At 33.4% G+C, this 25916-nt stretch overlaps 2 protein-coding genes and 1 long non-coding RNA gene across 8 annotated transcripts in view; 2 read left to right on the forward strand and 1 right to left on the reverse strand.

Moving 5' to 3' along the window:
* Positions 1-5295, forward strand: part of LOC101900549 (FMRFamide neuropeptides-like) — a 33271-nt gene extending 27976 nt beyond the window's left edge. The window contains exon 2 of the mRNA XM_020036308.2: positions 3520-5295. Within this exon, the coding sequence (XP_019891867.1) occupies positions 3528-4922 (1395 nt within the window). The 5' untranslated portion in view covers positions 3520-3527 and the 3' untranslated portion in view covers positions 4923-5295. The remainder of the gene's footprint in view (positions 1-3519) is intronic.
* A 2857-nt stretch (positions 5296-8152) lies between these two features.
* On the forward strand, positions 8153-16721 carry LOC101900376 (electron transfer flavoprotein-ubiquinone oxidoreductase, mitochondrial). 6 transcript variants are annotated; one of them, XM_059125716.1, is made up of 7 exons: positions 8153-8294; positions 9648-9775; positions 12373-12486; positions 12568-13252; positions 13319-13680; positions 13893-13980; positions 14043-16721. In XM_059125716.1, exons 2-7 carry the CDS (start codon positions 9748-9750, stop codon positions 14578-14580), a joined length of 1815 nt encoding a protein of 604 aa, XP_058981699.1. In that variant the 5' UTR covers positions 8153-8294; positions 9648-9747; the 3' UTR covers positions 14581-16721. The 6 variants fall into 6 exon arrangements, with proteins under 6 accessions (XP_058981699.1, XP_058981700.1, XP_005182208.1 ...); XM_059125717.1 differs by having other exon boundaries at positions 9657-9775; XM_005182151.4 differs by lacking the exon at positions 8153-8294 and adding an exon at positions 9209-9227.
* Positions 16722-19870: 3149 nt separating this feature from the next.
* Positions 19871-24365, reverse strand: LOC109612335 (uncharacterized). The gene is made up of 2 exons (XR_002194462.2): positions 20414-24365; positions 19871-20356 (listed from the first exon to the last, which is right to left on the reverse strand). It is a non-coding gene; the product is annotated as an uncharacterized LOC109612335 (long non-coding RNA).
* Positions 24366-25916: the final 1551 nt, after the last annotated feature.

Genomic DNA, 25916 nt, shown 5'->3' on the forward strand with positions numbered 1-25916 from the left:
ACCATGCATGGCAAAATAATACAGGTAGCCGCATAAACACTGTTATTGGTACAATGAACTATCAAAACATTTTGGGAATTTAAAATTAAGAGCGATCCGGGTAGAGGTTTTGCTTTGAAGCAGACATAAGAATGTAATCTGTTATAACGAAAAATAAAAAATACAATTAACCATTAAGGCGATGCACAGAGGGGTGAAATCACAAAACACGGAGATTAATTGAAAAATGAAATTCGTTTTTTGGAATAAATGTTTTTAAACTATTATAGAACACTACATTCTACTTCAGTGGCAAATTTAAGAAATATTTCACTTTTTCGCAAGAAGAATGAAAAAATTTATCTTTGGTTTTTTGAAGTGCAGTAATTTAGTTTTTTCATCAAAAGTTATCATTTTAAAATTGAAACATCGAATACAGAAAGTTATCAGTGTTTTAGAATAAAAAGGTTTTAAAAATAATGATGAAAAGATATTTTAAAATTTAATTCAAAATATAACCATATTTTCGCCACATCCGAAAAGTATGTGGAGTTTTAAAAAAATAATATCGAGAAGGTCTTAAAATTTTAAATTTGTATTTTAGTATGGAATGTCATCTTTCATAATCAACAAAAAACTCGTGCCCTTTTTGTTTAATTTAAAAAAATGGTGAAAATAGTCAACTGATTTTGCGGTGAATGTACTTTGATCTTGTTCTCTGTTTTATTTGTTTATTTTTGTTAGTCTTTCTAAAGAAGTTTATCTTGGGTTTTTATCCTGTTATTTACTGGAAATCTAAACTATATATAAAACAATACATAAAAGTATTTCAGTCTCTTTAAAAAATCAGTGGTGAGGTTACTTATTTCACCCTCAATTTTGACTGATGATCAAATTTAAGACAATAAAAGAGATGTAAGGGAGGACGATAAGGATGATTTTTTAAATGTCAGTCACATATATTTTTTTCTAAATATATTATAAGGTTTTAGTCTATTTCAGATAGGAAGGCTTAATTGCCAGCCAATTTTTTATATATTTTTTTTATAATTATTCCTTTCCTCATAAAAATATGTAGTATTTTTGTCTTCCGATTTAGAAGGTTTTACAAAGGGTAAACTATTTTTTTGGCTTAACTCAAATTATGGATTTATATAGGCAATTTTTGTAAAATTTCCATCCATCCATTGGGAAAGCTCTGTCTGAAACCCTCAAAATACCTAATATTAGGAAGTACCATTATATATTTTGCAGGGAGAAATTCCCAAAATACATAAAATTTGGATGTGCCGTTATATACGGTCAATACTTAATTGTGGATTTATCTTCACAAAATTTAGCAGGGAGAGATTTTGTCCGCTCAGAACTCAAAATGTCAAGATACTCATGATTGCATTTGAAATTGTGGCCGAAACCTTCAAAATACCAAAAAATCAGGAAGTAACGCTATATGGGGGCCTTACCGAAACGTGGGCCGATATGTCCCATTTTTAATGCCAAATATCTTAGAGGTAATATGAATGTCTGAGCAAAATTTCAGAACGATAAAATGCTTCCCTGAATTAATCTCCGTTTTGGGCATCACACCCCACTGTGCGATGTTAACATTTACGATCCAAGATGTCAATTCCATAGCGCATACACCAAATAATATCCACTGGATTTATGCGCTATGGAATTGGCATCAGAAATCGAGTGGATTTAGAAGTCTAAACATGTTTTAAGACTACGATTACATTTGAGTTCTATATATTTATAGTTCCTCATTTTCTATTTGACGTATGCTTCTGATTGCTTGTCGAATTTATCCAGATAGAAAACTTTACAATCATAAAAGCCTTTAACGTGGCCTTAATAATGGATAAATTACCTCATGTCCCAGAGAAAAGCGTTCCACCACCTATCCTATCCTAATTATTGTACCATAAACGGACATTACGACTAACAGTACGATTTGACAGTCCGACGAGGAATCAGCTGATCGTTTTGTATGAACACTGCAAGGCATGGTAGAAAAATACAGGTAGTCGCATTAACGCTTGGGAAAATTGATATGTCAAACGTTTTTATTAGTTTTTTTTTTGTTTTTTTTTTTTTCAAATATAAGTAGATTTTTATATGTTTTTTATACGACGTCATTCGGAGGTTATTATAATTTGCGTTTCTCAACAATTTTTATAAATTTAAATAATTTTTCAATTCCAAAATTGTTTTGACAGTTCATTGTCCCATCAGCTGTGTCGATGCGTCTACCTATATTCTTCTACCATGCTACAAGGCCTTTGTATAATTACGTTTTCATGAAAAATCTCTATCCTTGACCAATCACAATAAATGTATCTACAGAAAACATACATTAAATTTATTGTGATTGGTTAATTTTCAGTGTTAACCTCTCTTTCAGTGTTAATCTCTTCCCGATTTTGTATATAAACGGGTATAAAGGGTGAGATAAAAAACTGCAACAAAGTCAAACAGCATAATTTTTACATTCTTTTTTTAAATTTTATTGAATGAACGCAAAAAAAGTGGGAAATACCATCAAATTTTAGAATAATTTTAGATTTGTTCGGCCAATGAAACCGTCATACGCTGCCCAAACGTTGCTCTACGGCATTTTGGCCTATTCCCGGAGAAGCGCTTGCTTGAGGTGATCGACACTTGGGTATTCTTGTTTTAGTAGCCACCTTGCTTTCCAAAATACTCCAGACACAGTAGTCCAACGGATTGGTATCCGGAGATTTTAGTGGCCACTGTGCGCTGGAAATGAAGCGAAGAACCTCATTTTCTATGAGGGTGGCGCGTGCTGAGTGCGATGCTGCTGAGTCCTGTTGAAATGTCCGAGGTCTGCGGCCAAAATGTTTGAGTGCCCAAGGCTTTAATACACCCTCCAGAATATTTTCGCGATAATATTCGGCATTTATTCTGATGCTACGACTTTAATACACCCTCCAGAATATTTTCGCATTAATATTCGACATTTATTCTAATGCCACGGTCGATTAATACGAGCGAAGAGCGACCATCGGCTGTCACCATGGACGGCGTTTGAGTTGTGGTGGCCAACTGAAACTTATTCGGCAGTTCACCACTTTCGGCCAAGCGAAGCAACACTATAGCTCTTTGGAAGTTATTTTCTTTCTGTTGCGGTGTAAGTTCTTGCACTTTTTTCGAATTTCAATGCTTTACCCCGAGCTAATTTTTCAATATTTGCCGACTAGAATATTGCGATATGTTCAGCTCACGAGCCATCTTTCGGCCACTGCGACGCGAGTTTCGATCAAGTCTGCTGATGTTGCTATTTTCTTCCATCCATTTCCTTGACGTCGGGCTACGCTTCCAATATCACGGTAACGAGCGATGGTACGAGACACAACATATTTATTCACACTTAAATGCAGGAGTGCTCTAACCATAGCCACTTGTGTTTTTTTTTATTTTTAAGATTATGAAATTTATTTCTCATTCGATCTTTTTGAATCTATAATCTTTACCTACCAACTAAACTTATCCCAAAATTTTTATTAAATCTTATTTCAGATATAACCATGGTGGCACCCCTACTTGTATTTTTGTTTTCGCTACAACTGTGTCACACCACATCGTGGGCCTATGTTGGGGGGAATTCTTTGAACTCCAATTCGCTACATGCTTCTTATTCAGAATTCCCGGCCGGAACTTCAAATGAAGTGCCCGAAGATGCAGCAAATGGTCAAGACGACAATGATGACAGCCAACTGACAGAACCGGATGACAACAACGCCCCCTTGGTACAGAGTATAGATGATGAAACTGAAATGCAATTTCCCAAACCTATACAATGGGTCAGCATCGATCATTTACGCAATTCCATTATTTTGAGGTTTCAAAATCCCACCCCCAAGATTCTCAATAAACTTGATCCCGAAGAAATGAAAAGATTGCGATCGCTGCAGGAAAATGCAATGCGCTGGGGCAAGCGATCATACGAGAGTTATCCCTTGAATCGAAATGGTCTGGCCGACAAGAGCTCTGTGGGTCGCATGGACTTTTTGAGTAATCATCAAGTTATACGAGATTCCCGCGGTGATAATTTCATGCGCTTTGGCCGTTCGGTGGGTGGCAGTGGTGGTAATGATGATAATTTTATGCGTTTTGGTCGTGCATCGGGAAGCAGTGATTTTATGCGTTTTGGTCGAGCGGGTCAGGATAATTTTATGCGCTTCGGTAGAGCGGCCGGACAAGACTTCATGCGTTTTGGTCGTGGTTCAGGACAAGATTTTATGCGATTTGGCCGATCACCAGGAAGTCAAGATTTCATGAGATTTGGTCGCAATCCAAATCGATTTGGCAGGGCTTCGGGACAAGATTTTATGCGTTTCGGCCGCAATCCAGGAAGCCAAGATTTTATGAGATTTGGCCGCAATCCAGGATCACAAGATTTTATGAGATTTGGTCGCAATCCAGGATCCCAAGATTTCATGAGATTTGGTCGGGCATCGGGTGGGCAAGACTTCATGAGATTTGGTCGAGCCCCCTCTGGCCAGGACTTTATGCGTTTCGGTAGACCCGATAATTTTATGCGCTTCGGTCGAACTCCCGCACAATCAAGCGATTTTATGCGTTTTGGCAGAACATCCACCCAATCAAGTGATTTCATGCGTTTTGGTAAAAGTCTAGATAAATCGGAAAATAAAACATCTGATCTACAAAAACAACAACAAATGGGAAAGAATGAACTTAAACAAGCCGTAAAACTTATACATGAAGCCGATAAAAATTCTGAGAATGGTAACCCTGTCGATAAGGCCATTAAAGCTTTATTCGATAAACATGAACTTGGTGATCACAGCGTCGATAACATCGATGACAATCATGCGGCCGATCTTACACCACATGAAAACAATTCCGATGAACAAAATGCCGATTTGGATTACTTTCTCAACATGAAAATGACAAATTAATGGGAAAAATCACAAAAAAAAAACTTACAGCACAAACGATAAAATGATACTGGAATAGGGAAACTTTGTAAATATAAAACTGAAATGAATAAAATTTTATATAACTGAATGCTATAGAAAAAATTACAAAAAAATAATATTAATTACAGAGAAATAAAGTCAAATTAGTGCCATATTTTTCAGTTCTATGGAATAGAAAATTCGTGCAATAAGTGAATTTTTTAACAGGGCTGGATAAAAGAATTCACTTAAGAAGAAAAAAAAAAAAGAAAACTGTAAATCTATATAAAAATATGTTTAACATTGTATTTATGTATGAGTATTAAAAAAAAAACAAATACAAAATGAACCAAAGATATTTATTGAAATTGGAGAAAACGAAATAAAAGAAATATTAAGTTATACATTTTAAACTGCAACATGAAAGTAAATTGTGTTTTATTTCGTAGCAATAGGTCTGTCTGATTTATCACAACATATAATTAAAAATAACAAGGAAAAAAGCACCTCCATCATTTGGAACGATTTTGAAAATTATCAAAAAAATAAAATTAAATCCGTTAAAAATTCTGTTAAAATCCCAAAAATACCGAATATAGACGTTATATTGGGGTCCATACGAAGAAGTGGACCTGCATAGGCAACTTTTGTCATCAACCACTACAATATAAAATTACGAAACTTAAAAAAAGCTAATCCTGTGAATTATGTAGCTAAAATCACCAAAATACCGAATATTGGGAGGTACCGTTATATCGCGCCTATACAAAGACCTGGACCTATATAGACAATTTTTTGTCACAGGATGTAGTAACTATTACGAGCTCTATATACGGAATTTAAAAAAGCACCGGTCAATAATGTCCCTAAAATCGACAATATAATGTCGGGGGGAACCTTTGTATGTGGACTGTACGATATCGTGGACCTATATGGATGATGATCTTCGAGGGTGTAAAGTGCTTAGAAATAACTTCTAGTTTAGATTTTTAGAAAATTCCATTAAAAATGTAGCTAAAATCATCAAAATACCGCATATAGGGAGGTACCGTGTAAAGTGCTTAGAAGTAACTTCTTTTGTGGATTTTCATACACCTTCATTGAAAAATTTGGCTACAATCATTAAAATAATGAAAATCAGTTGTACCTTTGTATGGGGCCCATACGTTATCGTGGACCAATATAGCCCATCTTCGAACTTGACCTGCCTGAATCGACAAGGGACAAGGCTGAATCGTCTTATAATTTTAAGCAGACGAAATGAATTTTACGCCAATGAAACGAAGAACAAAACAGCTGAAGGTCGTCGCAGGAAGAACAGAATGAACGCGTATTCGTCTCTCTCGAATCCCTCTCCATTATGGGACCGTTGATTTAACAGATTATATTTTACAACATTTGTTACAAATTCTGGAGTTATCAGACAAGCTTATTATTACATCCAAATACTTTGAGAAAATATGAGATTTAAAAACAATCTTTTATTAAATTAATTTTTAAAGAGATAACTTGTGGTTTGAAAAAAATCAACATTTATGTCATAGTCATGGTAAAATTAGGAAGGTAAAGTCATTTCAAATAAGCATACCCACCTCTGGATTTTTTTTTTTAATTTACCTTATCAAATTTCATTGCATATGGTCTGTTCCAAAAAATGTAAATGTAACCGATTTTCCCTCTACGATATCGAAAAAAATAACAAAGCTAGTAGATTCTTACAGGTGCTGGAACTGAGCAATAGAAAACAGGTTCCTATCTCTGATTTGTGTATGTACAATGAATTCATAAAAATACATTTTAACCATGAGAATAACATCTCATGAATGAATAATTTAAAAAAATATAAACATATGATTGTATAGCTTTACCTTCTTAATTCTACCTTGGTCATAGCTTATTATTGAATATTTTTTAACAATTATTGGGGTGGCATAAATAAGCAGCTTGGAATCATCGTATGGCGTATAGGATTTCATAGCCGCAATCGAATTTCGATATCGTTTTCCTTTAAAATTTGACATTAATATGCCATGCAACAATGCGAAGCTGTTTATGTATTGTCACATTTATTGCCTTTTTTAAAAATATTTTCGAAGAAATAAAGTAATCTACAATGGTCGAATAATAATAATACTGAATGTTTCTCAAGTCTATCGGTAGTGAGGTCATGCATTTTCGGAGAACATTTTTTATAAATCTATTTTAATTTTTTATAAAAGCTGACTTTAATTTTTACCATTTTTATTTTATAAATTTGCAGGACTGTAATTTTTTTCTATTAAATATCATTTTTATACCTATAAACGTTTTAGTAGAAGAAATATTTTGTCGCCGTCATAAATATGTTTACACTTGGGACTGTTCAAGCGGGTAAATGAAACAGTATGGAATTGAAACGAATACTTCTTACAGCAATTTGCCAATCCAGTTAATTGAAAGTCGATTTACAAATCCCTGTAACCGCCATTATATTGTGCTATCATTCTTCAGTGATTGTCTCCATATGCTCGTTATTCTTCCTCTTCCTTTCCACTTGAAAAACTACCTGAATCGAAATTTTATTAATTTTGATTACAATTGTATACGAAAACTATTGGATTAACTAATATGAACAATGGAGAATATATTAAGAAAAAAAAGCTAACTACAAGGTATGGTCACGCTAAATTACTAGATCTCCATTTGGACATCATTTGCTCCGTTCCAGTAGCTAGAAGAATCTACAAGTTAAGCAATTTTCTTCGAAATCATAAAGGGAAAATCGGTTATGGTACTATAAACTTGAACATTCTTGCAGTTCTGGAACAGAAGAAAGCCCAACATCAAGATAAATCAATGTTCCTATACCTTTGCATTTGGTTTCTTAACAGTGTTATTCATCTGACGGACCTTATCAATGTCACAATATATATGGACTTCCAAAAAGGAGTTTTCATTAACTTAAGATGTTAAAATACTCTGCAAATTGAGTTCCCAATGAAAGCGGGAACAACTATTCTTATTGTTAGGAAATCGTTTTGTGATATTAAGAAAGAATGGTAATAATATAGTTTAGTTTGAAATAGTAAAAGTTTAATATAGTAAGACATTTATATAATGCATTGATGACACACAACTTTTATGAGAGATTTACAAAAATTTTAAATTTACTTTTGATTAACAGTCAAAACAAATTCGCTGTGGCAACAAGTGTCTGCAATGAAAAACAGCTGTTTTTTTCCATTAATTCGCTCGCTGGAATGGACTGGACGAAACAGCTGTTTTGATTGGCAATTCGCCTGTTGAATAGTCCGATAGACCACCACATAAACAACAGAAAAACTGGAAACGTGTCGGGAAATTTATAAATAAATTAAAATTTTGCAAATTCAAGTAAGCGAAATGTAAATGGCGATGTAAACAAAGAATATGTAATAGCCGTATTGAAGAAGAAGAAGAGCAGTGTAACAAATAGAAACAGTGGGAAATACAACAACATTTCCCAAGTCTAAAGTTCAATTATCTATATTTGTTGTTAGTTTGTCATTTATTATTAAATTTGTTATTGTTTTGTTTCTTTTACTTTCTATGCTCTGAGAAGGAAAGCAAATGTTCATTGTGCTCACCACTTAATCTTAGAACTGTGGACTCTTTTGGGCTAGAGCCAAGAATCTACAAGTTTAGCAATTTTCTTCGAAATCATAAAGGGAAAATCGGTTATGGTACTATAATCTTGAACATTCTTGCAGTTCTGGAACAGAAGAAAGCCCAACATCGAGATAAATCAATATTCCTATACCTTTGCATTTGGTTTCTTAACAGTGTTATTCATTTGACTGACCTTATCAATGTCACAATATATATGGACTTCCAAAAAGGAGTTTTCACCAAGTTAAGCTGTTAAAGTACTCTTTGCAAATTGAGTTCCCAATGAAAGCGGGAACAACTATTCTTATTGTTAGAAATCGTTTTGTGATATTAAGAAAGAATGGTAATAATATAGTTTAGTTTGAAATAGTAATAGTTTAAAATAGTAAGGCATTTATATAATGCATTGATAACACACAACTAATATGAGAGATTTTCCAAAAATTTTAAATTTACTTTTGATTAACAGTCAAAACAAATTCGCTGCGGCAACAAGTGTCTGCAATGAAAAGCAGCTGTTTTTTCCATTAAATCGCTCGCTGGAATAGACTGGACGAACCAGCTGTTTTGATTGGCAATTCGCCTGTTGAATAGTCCGATAGACAACCACATAAACAACAGAAAAACTGGAAACGTGTCGGGAAATTTATAAATAAATTAAAAATTTTGCAAATTCAAGTAAGCGAAATGTAAATGGCGGTGTAAACAAAGAATATGTAATAGGCGTATTGAAGAAGAAGCACAGTGTAACAAATAGACAAGTAGAAACAGTGGGAAATACAACAACATTTTCCAAGTCTAAAGTTCAATTATCTATATTTGTTGTTAGTTTGTCATTTATTATTAAATTTGTTATTGTTTTGTTTCTTTTACTTTCTATGCTCTGAGAAAGAAATCAAATGTTCATTGTGCTCACCACTTTATCTCAGAACTGTGGACTCCTTTGGGCTAGAGCCGTGTCAGCAGTTGTCAGTGTAGCATAGTGGGCGAGAGCAATAATACATTTTTGATTATTTGTAGCTCAAATTGTTTCTATTATTATTTTTATTTTATTGTTAATTGTGCATTCATCGAAGGTGCTTTTGTTAAACATTGTAGCAATTACAGGCTAATATCAACAACACTGTATGTGCCAAAGTGCCTTCGAAGACCAACGATTGATTTCTCCGATATTCCTAGATTTTAAGATTGCTCCAAGATGTCAGCTCTGCTAAAATTGGCCAGAGGTAAGTTCATGATCAAGTGGAAAATTTTTTATCAATTTTAATTTATGCATGTTTTTGTTTTTTTGTTTTTATTCCTTCCTCTCTTCTTCACTTTCATATGTTTTATTACATAATAATTAAAAAAGACTTTAATATATATAAAATAATAAACGCAAATAATTGATAATAGAAAAACACCAAAGCCGAAAATGGTCCAATTGTTCTAAGTGTAAATGTGTGTGTGTGTGTTTAGAAATAAACTGTTTTTATAGAATGCAAATTAATTGATTTTCTTATCAACCGGCAAAGTTCAATTAGCACCACTTGAAGATGTTAAAAAAATATTTTTGGTTTTTCTTTTGAAAAAAAAAAAAAAAAAAAAAACAAATTGGAGGCACGTTCCCAATTGTCATATTGGATGAGTCCGAAGTCGTGGCATATTATTAGGTTTATTATATTTTGCACGAAAAAATGTATTACCTAATATTAAGTCTGGCAAAGGAAACACATCTTGGCTAATTGTCACAAGGAACAACACTTCCTAAAAAGCACTGGTGTCCAACTTACGAGTTTGTCGGACTTAAAAAGTCAATTATTAACTTGATCAATCTAGTAAGTTGGATTAGGCATCCACATGTCCAACTTTGCTTGTACATATGAGGGTACATGTGTACGTATGTAGGTGTCTATACGTTGTATAACGAATTAATCCGGTTGTATTTGAATTTACAAGTAGCCGCTTCGCATCTCAATCACCTATATTCAATTTTTTACCAATAAAATCCACGGTCCTTCGAAAGGATATTACAGATATTCTAAAGAGTGAGATGAAAAAACTGCAACCAACAGACTGCTGTTACTTCTAAGCCACCCGTCCGACAGCTGATAAAATTATTCCAGTGACAGCTCATTATATTGTTTACAAGCGTACAAAAGCATTTTAGTGAAAATTTTCAAGAAAAAAAAATTATTCCTGATGGAATTTAAGCGTGATAGTTTGATTTCTTTATATTTGGCTAGAAAACCACAAGTGGCTATTGTTAAAGCACTCCAGCATTTAAATGTGAATAAATCTTTTGTGTCCATCGCTCGTTACCGTGAAACTGGTAGCGTAGCGACGTCAAGGGAGTGGATGGAACAAAACAGCAACATCAGCAGAAATGGTTCGAAAAGTAAAGAAGTGACTTGATCGAAATCCGCGTCGGATTTCTCGATGTAAAGCATTGAATTTCCTAAAAGTGCAAGAACTTATAACGCAACACCGCAACTGAAAGAAAATAGAATCAAAAGAACTAAAGAGCTGTTTCCCTTGGCAGAAAGTGGGGAACTGCCGAATTTGGTTTTCTCCGATGAGAAAGCATTCGTTGTCCAGCAGTTTGTAAACAAACAAAATGATCGTGTTTACTTGTCAAAGAGGTCAGCTAAAAATGTGCACATTCGGTTGGCCACCACAACTCAAGCGCCAGCCATGGTGATGGTGTGGGCCGCCATAACAGCCGATGGTCGCCCTCCGCTCATATTAATCGACGTGGCATCGGAATAAATGTCGAATATTACAGCGAAAATATTCTAGAGGGTGTATATTTAAGCATTGGGCAGTCCAACATTTTGGCCGCAAGCCTTGGACATTCCAACAGGACACAGCACAATCGCACTCAGCACGTGCCACCCAAGAATGGTTACAAAATGAGGTTCCTCGCTTCATTTCCAGCGTACAGTGGCCACCAAAATCTTCGGATACCAATCCGTTGGACTATTGTGTTTGGAGTATTTTGGAAAGCAAGGTTGGCACTAAAAAATACCTAAGTGTCGATCACCTCAAGCAAGCGCTTCGCCGAGAATGGGACAAAATACCGCAAGGCAACATTCGGCAGCATTTGACGGTTTCATTGGCCGTTAAAAAACCATAATTCGTGCCAAAGGTGACCAATTCGAACAAATCTAAACTTATTCTAAAATTTGATGCTATTTCCGACATTTTTTCTTTGTTTAAGAAAAAAATGTAAAAATTATGGTGTTTGACTTTGTTGCAGTTCTTTTATCTCACCCTGTATATTATATATATTTTTTTGGTGTTCAAAGGATTTTGCCTAGTCTAGTCTTAGGCCACACAGAATTCCGATTTTGTTTAAGAGTTTTTTTTGCAATCAAATCTATTGATTTCTTTATTTATTTCATTATCTTGACCTATTTGGACCCACCTTTCTCTTATGCCATTGTATTATCAAATCTCTGTTATCAGTCAAAATTTAATTTGTCGGGGTTTATCTTTAGACAAACATTTATCAGCTTCTGAATAGGAACATTTAGAAACTACAAAAACAAACATGCCTAAAGTTTTAGTCTGACGGTGTTATATTTAGTTATATTACTGTCTAGGCCAAGTGTTGATGAATATAGGATATAGATAGCTTTGATTCTTATTGATAAATCAATCAATAATGATTGGACAAAATCAGCAATACCTTGTGTAAGCTCACTGATATTTGATACATTTTTTGTAATATAAATATTTTTTGATATCGAATGGAATGCTCCAAAAATCTACTATTTTCTTAACATAAATTAATACAATTTAAAAATTAGCTTTAAATCATACTCTGTTTTCTTCTTTTCAGTTCATAAACTTATAACACCTACCTCAATTCGTACCGTTTCCGATGCGGTGAAATATCCTAAGATCACCACTCACTATACTGTCTGTCCCAGGGACAAGGATGAAAGATGGAAGGGTAAGTAAATATTAAAAGAAAAACATATTCGAAGCTTTCTTTTTCTTATATATAACTCCTCTCCCCTATTTTCATTAACAGAAGTCGATATGGAACGTTATGTCGATGAGGTCGACATTGTCATAGTCGGTGGCGGTCCAGCTGGCATGTCGGCTGCCATTAGAGCCAAACAATTGGCTGCCGAACAAGAAAAAGAAATTCGTGTTTGTGTTGTGGAAAAGTCTGCTGAAGTTGGTGGTCACATTCTGTCGGGCGCTGTTATGGATCCCGTTTCACTGAATGAACTTTTCCCCGATTGGAAAGAAATGGGTGCTCCATTGAATACTCCCGTCAGCACTGATAAATTTTCTTTTCTCACCGAAACCGGACGTTTTTCGATACCCATTTTCAAGGGTTGGCCCATGGATAATCATGGCAACTATGTTGTACGTTTGGGTCATTTGGTAAAATGGTTGGGTGAACAAGCCGAAGCTCTGGGTGTTGAAATCTATCCCGGTTGTGCCGCTTCGGAGGTATTGTTCCATGAGGATGGCAGTGTCAAGGGTGTGGCCACCAATGATGTTGGTATTGCCAAGGATGGTTCACCCAAGGATACATTTGCTCGTGGCATGGAGTTGCATGCCAAGACCACCATTTTTGCCGAAGGTTGCCGTGGACATTTGAGCAAACAATTAATGCAACAATTCAAGCTCAATGAGGGCAGCCAACCCCAGACCTATGGTATTGGTTTGAAGGAAATCTGGGAAATTCAACCTGAGAAACATCAGTAAATATTGTTAAATTAAAAATAATTATATTTTAAAATATTTAATTTAATTTTCTTTATTTTTAGACCCGGTTTGGTTGAACACACCATTGGCTGGCCATTGGACAAATTCACCTATGGTGGTTCGTTTTTGTATCACTTGAACGAACCCACTCCCACCATTGCCGTGGGCTTTGTTGTGGGTTTGGATTACCAAAATCCCTGGATCAGTCCCTTCCAAGAATTCCAACGTTTCAAGACCCATCCCAAAGTGAGGGGTGTATTTGAGGGTGCCACACGCATTGCCTATGGTGCTCGTGCCATCAATGAAGGTGGTATCCAGAGTTTACCCAGTAAATTAACATTCCCTGGTGGTTGTTTAATTGGCTGCAGTGCTGGTTTCCTTAATGTGCCGAAGATCAAGGGTTCCCACTATGCCATGAAGAGTGGTAAGTTAAGGAAAAATTTAGAGCAATTGATGTAAAGGAATTTGGTTTAAAAGAATCATTGCAATTGCCGCAAATTTCGGTTTGTTGTTGAGAAGACAAAGGTCTCCATTTATTTACCTTTCTCCTCAAAAAATTAACAAATTATAATTGAAAAATATTTTAAGATTAGTCTAGAATTCTTAGTTATTTTTCTCTCTATCTCCTTATTTTAGGTATGTTGGCTGCCGAAAGTGCCTTTGAATCCATTATGGGTGAATATCAAGAAACTGCCGGCTTTACACCTAAATCTTACCCCGAGAAGTAAGTTTTTTTAATCACTACTTGTTATCGATACTATTTAAGGCCATGTGTTTTATTTTCAGAATCAAAAACTCTTTCATTTGGAGTGACTTGAACAAAATCCGCAATGTCCGTCCATCTTTCCACAATCCCCTGGGCCTTTATGGTGGCCTTGTTTTGAGCGGTTTCTCCATATTTATGGGCGGCCGTGAACCATGGACTTTGAAACATGCCGGTCCCGATAATGAATCCCTTAAGCCTGCCAGCCAATGCAAACAAATTGTCTACCCTAAGCCGGATGGCAAAATTTCGTTCGATCTGTTGTCTTCCGTTGCCTTGACTGGCACGAATCATGAAGGCGATCAACCTGCCCATTTAACATTGAAAAATGATCGTGTACCCGTTGATCACAACTTGGCCCTGTATGAAGGACCCGAACAACGTTTCTGCCCAGCTGGCGTCTATGAATATGTGCCCAACGAGGAGGGTGGCAATATGAAATTACAAATTAATGCCCAAAACTGCATTCACTGCAAGACCTGTGATATCAAGGATCCCAAACAAAATATTAACTGGGTTGTACCAGAAGGTGGCGGCGGCCCAGCCTACAATGGCATGTAAATGGTTTCTCTTTGAAAGAGGATAATTTATGAACAATTTTGGAGGCTTTAAAAGTGTTCCATTTTGAGAGGAAAAGAAAAACAACAACCAGCTGCATTTCATTAGTATAACTAAACAAAGTTGTCAAATTTTTAAAAAATGAGATTTTTTCTTTTGCTAATTACCGTATATTATTGTAAATTGTTGTAATTTAATTAAGTGAAAAAATAAAGTTTTAATATTCGAAAAAAAAAGAAAACGGGAAACAAAAATGTTTAGAAATTTAGGGGTATGTACAGGTCATTAATGGAGGAATCAGCAATGTTGTTTTCAAGAGTCTCTAAATCAGTGGCAGTGCTCCGTATACCCTAAATCATTTTAATGCCTCTTCAGTATCAATAGACCACAAATATGATATTGTTTTAAGCAGATTGAAGAGATCATTGAACAAATTTGAAACTTTTTATGAATAACATTTCAAGAACTATTCGATTACAAATCACGTTTTGCTATATTTTGTTCAGGACCAACTGAATTTGAATATTAAAGGCAAGAGTCACCAGCACATAAATCGCGAATTTTAAGGTTATTCGGGTAAGAATTAGAAGATTTTTTAAAACAATTTTTTTTCAAGAATCGATAACCAATTGATTGTCCCTATTCATACCCTCCACCATAGTATGGAGGGTATATTAAGTTTGTCATTCCGCTTGTAACACCTACATTTTAGACCCCACAAATTATATATGTTCTTGATCAGCATAAAATTCTATGTCGATTTAGCGATGTCCGTCCGTCTATCCGTCTGTGGAAATCACTCTAGCTTCCGAACGAAATGACGTAGGTTGATAAAATTTTACTCAAATGTTTTTTATGTCTGCAGGACTTTTGGTATTGAAAATGGGTGATGTAGGTTTTGGTATAGCCCTCATATAACGGTACCTCCCGATATTCGGTACTTTGATGTTTTTAGCGACATTCACCGGAATTGTTTCAAATTTGGTGTTTGAAGTTCGTAATGAATACTACAGCCTAAGACAGAAAATTGTCTGTGCAAGTGCACGTCTTCGTATGGCCGCAATATAACGGTACCTCCCTTTTGATGATTTTAGCTACATTATTTACCGAATTTTTGTATTCAAGTTTCGCATTTGAATAATTTAATGGTTAAGACAAAAGTAATGTAACGGCTACATTCGGTATTTTTAAGATTTTAACAGAATTTTGAACGGATAATATTTTTTTTGAAAATTGCCAAAACTTTCCAAACGGTGGAGGGTATTTGAAAACCGGACCGGCCGAACTTACAGCTTTTTTACTTGTTTTTGTATAGCCCCATAACCACTTGCATTCCCTTATTCTTAAAAGTAATAAAAACACCAGTTTTCCAAACTTTGTTTAAAATTTCTCAATACATTTATCTCATTATTATTTTTTTTATTTGTTGTTTTGTTTTATTTCTTTTTTGTTCTTGGTTTATTTTTACTCAGAATGTATAGATATAATTAAAACATAAAACTTATCATTACAATTGAATATCATTTCATTTTTGGTTTGGTTTGTTTCATTTAAAATTCAGTGCTTTCAACAATTAAAATTTAATTAAACTTACATAAAATCTTATAGAATCATAATAATCATATATAATACAAGTTATACGTTTTTGTTATAATTTTTTTGTATAATTATATTAAATATATACGTTTTAGAGAAACAATGTTTCAGAACACTGTGCCGTCTGTCAGATATCAGATTCAGGGTAAACAATTAAACAAACATTTGTGCACATTTAATTAGATTGTTGTTATTGTTAGTATTTATAATCGTTTTTTTTTTGCATATTTTTATAATATATAACAACAAATACATATGTAACATATATATAAAACACTTTTATGCTTATCATAAACAGAAAAACAATTATAGATGATTCACAGATATCATTTAAAATTAAATATGTTTTTTTATTATTTTCAACACTTATAATATGTTGGATCCTCTCTTTTCTTTTTCTGTTTGCAAAAGAGAGAGAAAACATGTGACATTGGACCTAACTTTAATTAATTATATATGCAGCTTGATTTTTAAATAAAACATTATTGAATTATTAACAGCCAAGTGAAAAATTAATGTATGTTTTTATGGGACAGGCGTTTTTTTTTCTTGAAAGAAATTAATTCAATTAAAAATTATACAGTTCCGGGCCTAAATTATTGTTCTATGAAAATGTGAAATGAAACCTTTTATAAAGGAAAGAAATGTCAAATGAAAAATTTTATAAAGGAAATATTTTTCATTTGATATTTTCATAAAACAAGAATACAGCCCCAGCTCGAAACAAAAAAGTGAGGTTATGTCGATAAAGGTTTATTTTTAAATATATTTTAAAGGAAATAAAAAAATATTAGATAAAATAACTTATTCTTCCATATATATAGAAGAATATATTCTATAGACCAGATGTGAGTTTGTCAAGATAACAGGTGGTTGCATCAACGCTTGGGGACATTGATATGTCAAAGCATTTTAAATTATTTTTTCGAAAATTCAAAATCTTCAATTCCAAAATTGGTTTGACAGTTCATTGTCCCAACAGCTGTGTCGATGCGACTACCTATTTTCTTCTACTATGCAAATGACTTAAAACTTTCGTGTGGCAATATACCCCCTACCTCTCCAAAAGAGAGTTCTCCAATTATACCCTCCCCTTCCCCCCCCCCCCCCCCCCCCTTTTAGTTCCCAACGCGCTTAGGGATTTTAAAATTAAAAAAAAATGACTTAAAACATTTTTTTGAAAAGCCTACCAAAGACAATTACGTTCCAAAGTATAGAAAGAAAATGTGTTTTTTTGGGAAATGCTCGAATCGAACTTTTTAAAGAAAAAGAGAAGACCATTTGAATTTCAAAGTAGGAGTGATTTTAAGAGGATTATAGGGACATTTTAAAGGCTATTTAAACTGTCACTGAATGTTTAAATGAAGAAAATAAGCAGAATTGTTTAGAAAGTTAATTTTCCCAAAGAAGGTCCCTATTTTCTTAGGTCAAAAAGTTTTTTTTACAGTGACAGGTTTAAAAAAGGGACAATTACCAACCTCAAGGTCATTATTGGGGGATTATGGCAAGAGTTGGTTTACAGAAGAATAGGAAGTGTTTAGAAAGCCCATTTTGAGAAAAAGGGAGGCGAATTGTAACTTTCAACAGGCAGAATATTTGTAAAATTCAACAGAAAGGAGTTCCCTTATAGCGCGTTTAGATATACAGTGTTATCCGGATTAACCCACTTTATCGGGATTAATTGCTTAATACGAGTTTATTCAACTTATTATTAATTAAATTAATTAATTACAATGCAAAAATAGATCTTCTCCCGACCGGATTTATTTTAAATTGATGTTTGATATATCAGTTTTGGCTGTATTTGGAATTCTCTTTTGTTTGTTTATGTAACCAAACATCAGCTGACCGGCATTTATATCCTCCTAAGGATGTATCTAAACACACAAGATTAACCCAATAGTAAATGTTCGCTATTACGCTCTGAAATACATCTGAGATGATCCAAGAAGGAGTCAATAAAGGATTTTTTTAAGTGTACAAAGGGGATCTGTCAGAGATGACCTGTCAGAAATAGTGACGTATATGCCATACTTTCTCGACGTAACATACTTGCTTCGGAAAGGTCATAAACCAAGGCAAATAATAAGCGTTTTTGACAGATTGAAACAAGAACGACAAGTAATGAATTCAGTTGTTTTTATAAAAAGAACGACGTTCTCAAGCTGGGATATTTTGCAATAATACAACAATGAAACTTTAGAGGTGAGAATACATAAAACGGGTTTTTGACTGGCTTTAGTCATCGGCCGGATATTTCGGTAAAAAACAAAGGAGCGAAGGCCAAAACAGCTAGTCAAAAAAGCGATTTATGTATTCTCCCCTTAAATCACTGGCTGGCTTCTTCGTAAAGAAACAAAGGAGTTTTTTTTTTCGAAAAAGCCACCCGATAAGGGTGAGAAACGTATTTTTGACTGGCTTAAGTCATCGGCTGGTTCTTCGGAAAATAACAAAGAAGCATAGGATCAAAATCGAACTAAGTCCACCTGAAACTTCTTTGTTTCTCTACGAAGAAGCCAGGCGATGACTTAAGCAGGTCAAAAAAAGCTTTTTATGAACTCTCACCTTTAAGCCATGTAATAAATGCAGTTGTTTTTATAAACAACAACTATAAAACATAGGAACTTTAAAGGTGAGAATACTTAAAACAGTTTTTTGACTGGCTAAAGTCATCGGCTATATTCTTCGAAAAAAAAAAAACAACGGAGCGAGGCCCAAAAAGGCAGTCAAAAAGCGATTTAAGGTGAAAATACATAAAATGCTTTTTTTAACCCGCTTAAGTCGTCGGCTGGCTTCTTCGTAGAGGAACAAAGGAGTTTTAGGTTGACCTATTTCGATTTCGGCCCTAAGCTCATTTGTTCTTTTCCGAAGAAGCCAGCATTAAGCCAATGTATTCTCACCTTTATGTATTCTCCCCTTAAGTCATCGGCTGGAGTTGTAGGTTGACATAGTTCGATTTTGGCCCTACACCCCGAATATGCCAGCTGATGTCTTAACTGGCTTTTTCTTAGATGGAATTTTTAAATTGTAGCTAAGTTTCCATAGGTTTACTACAAGAATCATAATTAATTCAATTTTTGAAATAAATCTCGACGTGTAAACTTCAACATTTTCGCACTCGATTCGACCATAACCTCAATTTTTATTTAAGTGTGTACTGCAGATTAAAAAAGAAACTTTATTAAATTAATTTGCAATAACGCTTATATTTTGGGCTGGGCCAAATTGAGTTTTAGCACCGTGTTGCGTTATAATATATATATATATATATATATATATATATATATATATATATATATATATATATATATATATATATATATATATATATATATTTTCTTCAAACTTATCTATTTTCAATTTTAGGTTATGTGCAAAATATCAATATATTTTTGTTTTGTTTTTTTTTTTTTGTCATTTTTATGTATTCTATGTTTTGTTTTTAATATTATTGTATACATTTTTATGTAAATTATTACTCTCCATCATTTTTGTTTATCCAATAAACTTAACTAACAATATGTTTGTATATATATTTCATATACTTTTAATAAATATATTTCTTTTTGTATATTTATCTATCTATATACTTTGTTATGTGACTGTATGTATGTGTATATATAAAGTATGTGAACAATTGTTTTTTTATTAAAATATTTTTTTTATTATATATATGTCATTTAAAATCTATTTCCCATTTGTTTTTTGTAACTAGTGTCCTAGGTTTAGAGTTAATTTGTTGTGGGTCTCTATGTTTGTCCAAGTTCCATGTGTTTTTGGTTGTGGTCCCCTTGACCTTAATGTGGCAAATCTTTTTTATCTTTATTAAGATTAAGACTTACTTAACGAATAGTTTTGGAAAACAAAAATTACAATAAATAATCAACACAAATTTCAATTTATTTTTTTATGAACAGTTAACTTATTTTATAACAATTAACATTTATTTATTTCCATTTTTAACATTTAAAATATTTTTAAGGAGAGATTTCTTTTTCAAGGAAAAATGTACATTGACTTTGTAGAATGGATGTGTTATTTGGAGATGACATAAACCGAGTTAATGGATGTAACAAAAACGAGACTCGAAAGTCATGAAGACATATGATCGGATCCAGAACCTATAAGAATCTGCTAGTTTTGCATTTTTTCGGAAAATAGTCCATGGTGGTTTCTGCAATTTCTGGAATCAGCGAAATTAAGGAGAAGTGAAAATAGTGCAACATTTGATATGACAAACCCCCTTCAGGATGAGAAAACTGCAACCAATTTCAGACTGCTGTCATTTCTACGCCTTCCGACAGCTGTTAAAATTATTCCAGTGACAGCTTATTATATTGTTTACAAGCGTAATATAATTTTTCAGAAAAAAAGTTATTTGTGATAGCGTGATAGGCTGTCGTTTGAGCACTCCAGTATTTAATTGTGAATAAATCTTTTGTGTCTCGTACCATCGCCTTGTCTCGTTACCGTGATACTGGTAGCGTAGCCCGACTTCAAGTGGACGGAAGAAAACAGCAACTCAGCAGAAATGCTTCGAAAAGTAAAGAAACGACTTGATCGAAACCCGCATCGCAGTAGCCGAAAAATGGATCGTAAGCTGAACATATCGCAATATTCCATTCGACAAATATTGAAAAAATGAGCTCGGGGTAAAGCTATTGAAATTCCAAAATGTGCAAAAACATACACCGCAACAGAAAGAAAATAAACTAAAAGAGCTAAAGAGTTGCTTCGCTTGGCCCGAAAGTGGTGAACGGCCAAATTTGGTTTTCTCCGATGAGAAAAGATTCCTTGTCCATCAGTTTGTAAACAAAGAAAGTTAACGTTTTTACTTGCCAAAGAGATCAACTGAAAATGTGCACCTTCGGTTGGCCACCAAAACTCAATCGTCGCCCATGGTGATGGTGTGGGCTGCCATAATAGCCAATGGTCGCTGTCCGCTCGTATTAATCGACCGTGGCATCAGAATAAATGCCGAATATTATCGCGAAAATATTTTGGAGGGTGTATTAAAGCCTTGGGCACGCAAACATTTTGAAAACAGACCTTGGACATTCCAACAGGACTCAGCACGCGTCACCCAAGACTGGTTACAAAATGAGGTTCCTCGCTTTATTTCCAGCGCACAATGGCCATCAAAATCTCCGAATACCAATCCGTTGGACTATTGTGTCTAGAGTATTTTGGAAAGCAAGGTTGGCACTAAAATATACCAAAGTGTCGATCACCTCAAGCAAGCGCAAGCGCTGCGCTGGGAATAGGCTAAAATACTGCACAGCAACATTCGGGCAGCGTGTGACGGTTTCATTGGCCGTTTGAATGCCAAAGGTGATCAATTCGAACAAATCTAAACTTATTCTAAAATTGCTTTCATTTAATAAAATTTAAAGAAGAAATGTAAAAATTATGGCGTTTGACTTTGTTGCATTTATTTTTATCCTACCCTGTACACGCAGTGCCAAAATAAACGACCACTTTTATGTATTTTTAAACCAACCATTGTCTGAGAAGGTGTTAATGTCATCTCCATTTTCTTGATCGAAAGTAGACACAGATTTTTTCATTTATGAGCCAATCAACGATTAACCTTGTTTCAATTCCTCTTCGTTCCCTCTCATCAATTTCGTTGGCATAATTGATAGCGCTGTGTCTGACTTTCGATGAGAATGTATAATAGGCATATCTTTCGAATTAATGAATAATGATTTTTCACATCATAATTTTTAATACGAATTCAGTTTATCCTTAAATTCTTCAATCAACATATGCCGTTCAATTTATCCTATAACATTTCTTTATAATTACATTTTTAACTAATTCTCTTTTTCAATTTGTAACAGCCTATAGTTTGTTTTCCATTGAGAGGGGGGATTTGTATAACATTTCATTCTTTGTCACAGAAAAGTACATTGATTTTATTTTTTTTTTTGTTTCCTCCTAATTATATTATTAATTAATTATTTTTTTATATATGTAATTTTCCATAAAAAGGATACTGTATTTATGTTTTCTTATTTGTTTCTTACACACAGCTTTTACTTTTGCATTAAATTTGTACGTTCCAATCTTAATGGTTTCTATATGTTTCAATTTTATTTTTTTTTTGTATTTTTCTTAAGATTCTTAAAGCCATTATTTCATGATTTCCTGTGTCCGTTTGTGATAGGGAAAAGGTTTAGGTTAAATGTTTTCTTATTCCGATCTTTTTTTTCTTAGCATCTAAGCCAAATTTAATTAACCACCTGCTTTTGAAATTCCTTGTCAATCATGGATGTGTTTCTAACTTTTTTAATAATAATTTTCTTTGTAGGAATATAATTTGTCCATTTCGACATTTATATATATATTTTATTCGGTTATTTAGTATTTTTTCTTTTAATTGGTTTTTATATAAAAAGAGGCACTGTCTTTAAGGCATCTACAAAGTGGAGTGTGTTGTATATTGTTTGAATAGGATTTGAAGAAAATAAAATAGAATGGATGTTTTGTAAATAAATCAAATTTAATTTGACACCAATAACAAGATTCTCAATATCCAACATTCATGTTCTCCAGAATAATAAATTAATAACTTTTCAATCCGAATTGTGTGTTTTAAAATCTTTCGATATTGAGAAACTTGTGGCAAATGTTGTTGAGAAAATATATTTATATATATTTAATAAATTATATTTAAAAGAAAACATTGGAAATCCACAAATCTACCATGCCACAACCAAAAACTCATTGCCAAAAATTAAAAGTACATAAAACTGTTTTTTTTTTGTACCCTCCACCATAGTATGGAGGGTATAACGTTACCTCCCGATATTCGATATTTTGATGATTTTAGCGACATTATTAACCGGAATTGTTTCAAATTTTGTAGTTGAAGTTTGTAATGGGTACTACTGCCTAAATACAAAATCGCGTATGCAGGTCTGCGTCTTCGGATAGCCCCCATATAACGTTACCTCCCATTTTCCGGATTTGGATAATTTTAGCGAAATTATTCTCCAAAATTGTTTCAAATTTCGTATTTGAAGTTCGTAACCGGTAGCCCCACATAACCATACCTCCGATATTCTGTATTTTGATGATTTTAGCGACATTATACACTGGAATTGTTTCAAATTTCGTATTTGAATATCGTAATGGGTACTAGAGCCTACAACAAAAAATCGCGTGTGCAAATCTAAGTTTTCGGATAGGATGATTCGGTATTTGGATGATTTAAGCGAAATTATTCTCCAGAATTGTTTCAAATTTTGTATTTGAAGTTCGTAACGGGTACTACACACTATGACAAAAATCACGTATGCAGGTTTCAAGTTTCCTTTTTGAGGTACGGATTCGGTTCTACAGCTATGACAAAAAGTTACTTATGAACGCCTTGTATAGCCCCACATATAAGGGGTCTCATTTGACAGGTATTTTTCTAGTTTTTTTTTTTTTTAATTTTTTCAAATTCCTTCAAAATGGTGAAGGGCATTAAAGGTTCGAACTTATCTGGTTTTTTACTTGTTTTTATTGAAATATGGTCATTTATCATTTATTTTAAAGGAAAGTAGTTTTTACAGGAAAATATGTGCTATCTCTTTTCTTCGCTATAAAATACAAGTTCTGGACAATAAAAACAGTTTTTTCGCTAAAAATGTTATTTATTCAAAATAGAGCACAATTCTCTGTCACTTCAGGTAAATTATTATTAAGAAATTGTGTCCTCAGTATCAGATGATTAAGAAATTTCCAGGGTAAATGCAATATTTGTTCTATCTCTCTCTCTAAACGTCCTGATAAAACTGTTCCAGTATCAAATTTTATTAAAAGTGATTAATAAAAGGTGAGCGATAAGCCGGAAAGTTAGAAAAAACTTTAAATAATGTACCTTAATGTATTATGTAATTCTGTATCAAACGCCATCTAAATGTCATATCTTAAATAGAGATTTCATCGATTTTTTCCTTTTTCATTGCTACATAGGTATATGTTATTTCGAACTCATGAACTTACTTTGTATTTTTAGATATTCTATATATCTACTTATATCTTGAGGAGAATGCTTCAACAATTCATCAGCTGTAATCATAACAGCGGGTTGTCACGCCATCTATATTTACTATTTTAAGTAGATATTTTCGGGCATAGTGTATACCTTCGTTCGCCTTAAGGAATACTTTAGCAAGGTATCGAATTTTAAACCCTCAGAATTAAATCCAGAGACGGTAAATATAATTTTTATTTTCTTATTATTAATTTTTATCTGTATGTATTATGTTTCTCATATGAAACGCCATCTATGTTTAAAAAAAGAGCGTTTTGGGCATAATCAATATATTCACGGGCCTCAGTGAAGAAGATCGAATTATAAAACCTCTGCCTTATGGCTAGAGTGAATATGTATCATTATCATTATTTTTTGGAAAAGAAATTCAAAGTTCTTATAAAATGATATTTTTTACATTCTATAAATTGACATTCAAAAACTTTTTTTTCTAAAAATTAAAATTATTTTCTCAACAAAATCTTGATGTCATGGTGGAAAATGCCTTTTATTTTAGGATATTTGGAAAAACATTTTGGATGGTTGATTCTTATATCTTTTCGAATGCAAATTATAAATAACATTAAAAAAATACGGGAATTAACAAAAAATAAACATAATGTTTTAATAAAGGGAAGAGGGAGAGGAGTAGGAGGCTGGAGGAACTTTTGTAACATTTAAACCATTTACGCTTGTTTTACTTTTATTTATCTAACAAATACATATGCAGGTGCAGGCATTTACAAGAAACCAATGTGATATTTAGATATACATATATGGATGTACAAATAGATACATACAAGTATTTACAATTTTTTATAAGAAGAGATGTGGAATGATTAATTTCCTTTAAAACAATTTAGAAAAAGAAACTAAGTTAATAAAATTATTAAAATTTCCTTACAAAAAATTAAAAAAAAAACAAAAAATTTAAAAAAAGTATATATTTGTTTTGACTTTTTTACTATTTTTATTGTTGTATTTTCTTTCCCCCATACTCGTCTCTTTATGCATGAGTCTTAGCTTTAAGGGTTTTACGTCATTATTCGTATTTTCATACTCACTCGTATTTATAAATACTTCTTTGTTTGCTGTTTGCATGCACTCGTTTGTTTGTGTATGTGTGCATGAGTATTCGTCAAAATGCATGTGGTTCCCATTCCGTTGGAATTTTACGGAAAAACATGTATCATGATTCCAGGAACTTTCATTTTTTGGTGAGGAGATATAAATGCGAGTGAAAATAAGGCTCACTATTGAATCGCGACTAAAGATCTGTGTTCTAAGTAGTGTTTGAAGTGTATTGCGTTTACACGGGTGGAGTTAATCCCCAATTACGTAACAATATAATTGGCCCATTTACTTTTTCTTAAAAGATTTTTAATAGTTCACCCTCCACCATTCAATGGGGGCCTTGTCATTCCGTTTGAAACTCCTCGAAATATTCTTTCGAAGGAATTGAGATAGAAGGCTAAAATTTTGCACACATGTGTATTTTCCCAGTAGGCAGGCTAAATTCGTAAATTCACCATGTCAGTCCACGTTTTTGTATAGCCCCCTTATAACGGTAACTTCCAAGATTCGGTATTTTGATGATTTTAACGACACCATTCACACGAATCAAAATATCCGAAATTTGTAAAGGGTACCTATGCCAAAAAAAAAAAATCGTACGCAAGTCCACGTCTTTGTATAGCCCCCCGATATTCGGTATTTT

This window comes from Musca domestica, unplaced genomic scaffold, assembly GCF_030504385.1.
Source record: "Musca domestica strain aabys unplaced genomic scaffold, Musca_domestica.polishedcontigs.V.1.1 35, whole genome shotgun sequence".
Taxonomy (NCBI): Eukaryota; Metazoa; Arthropoda; class Insecta; order Diptera; family Muscidae; genus Musca; species Musca domestica.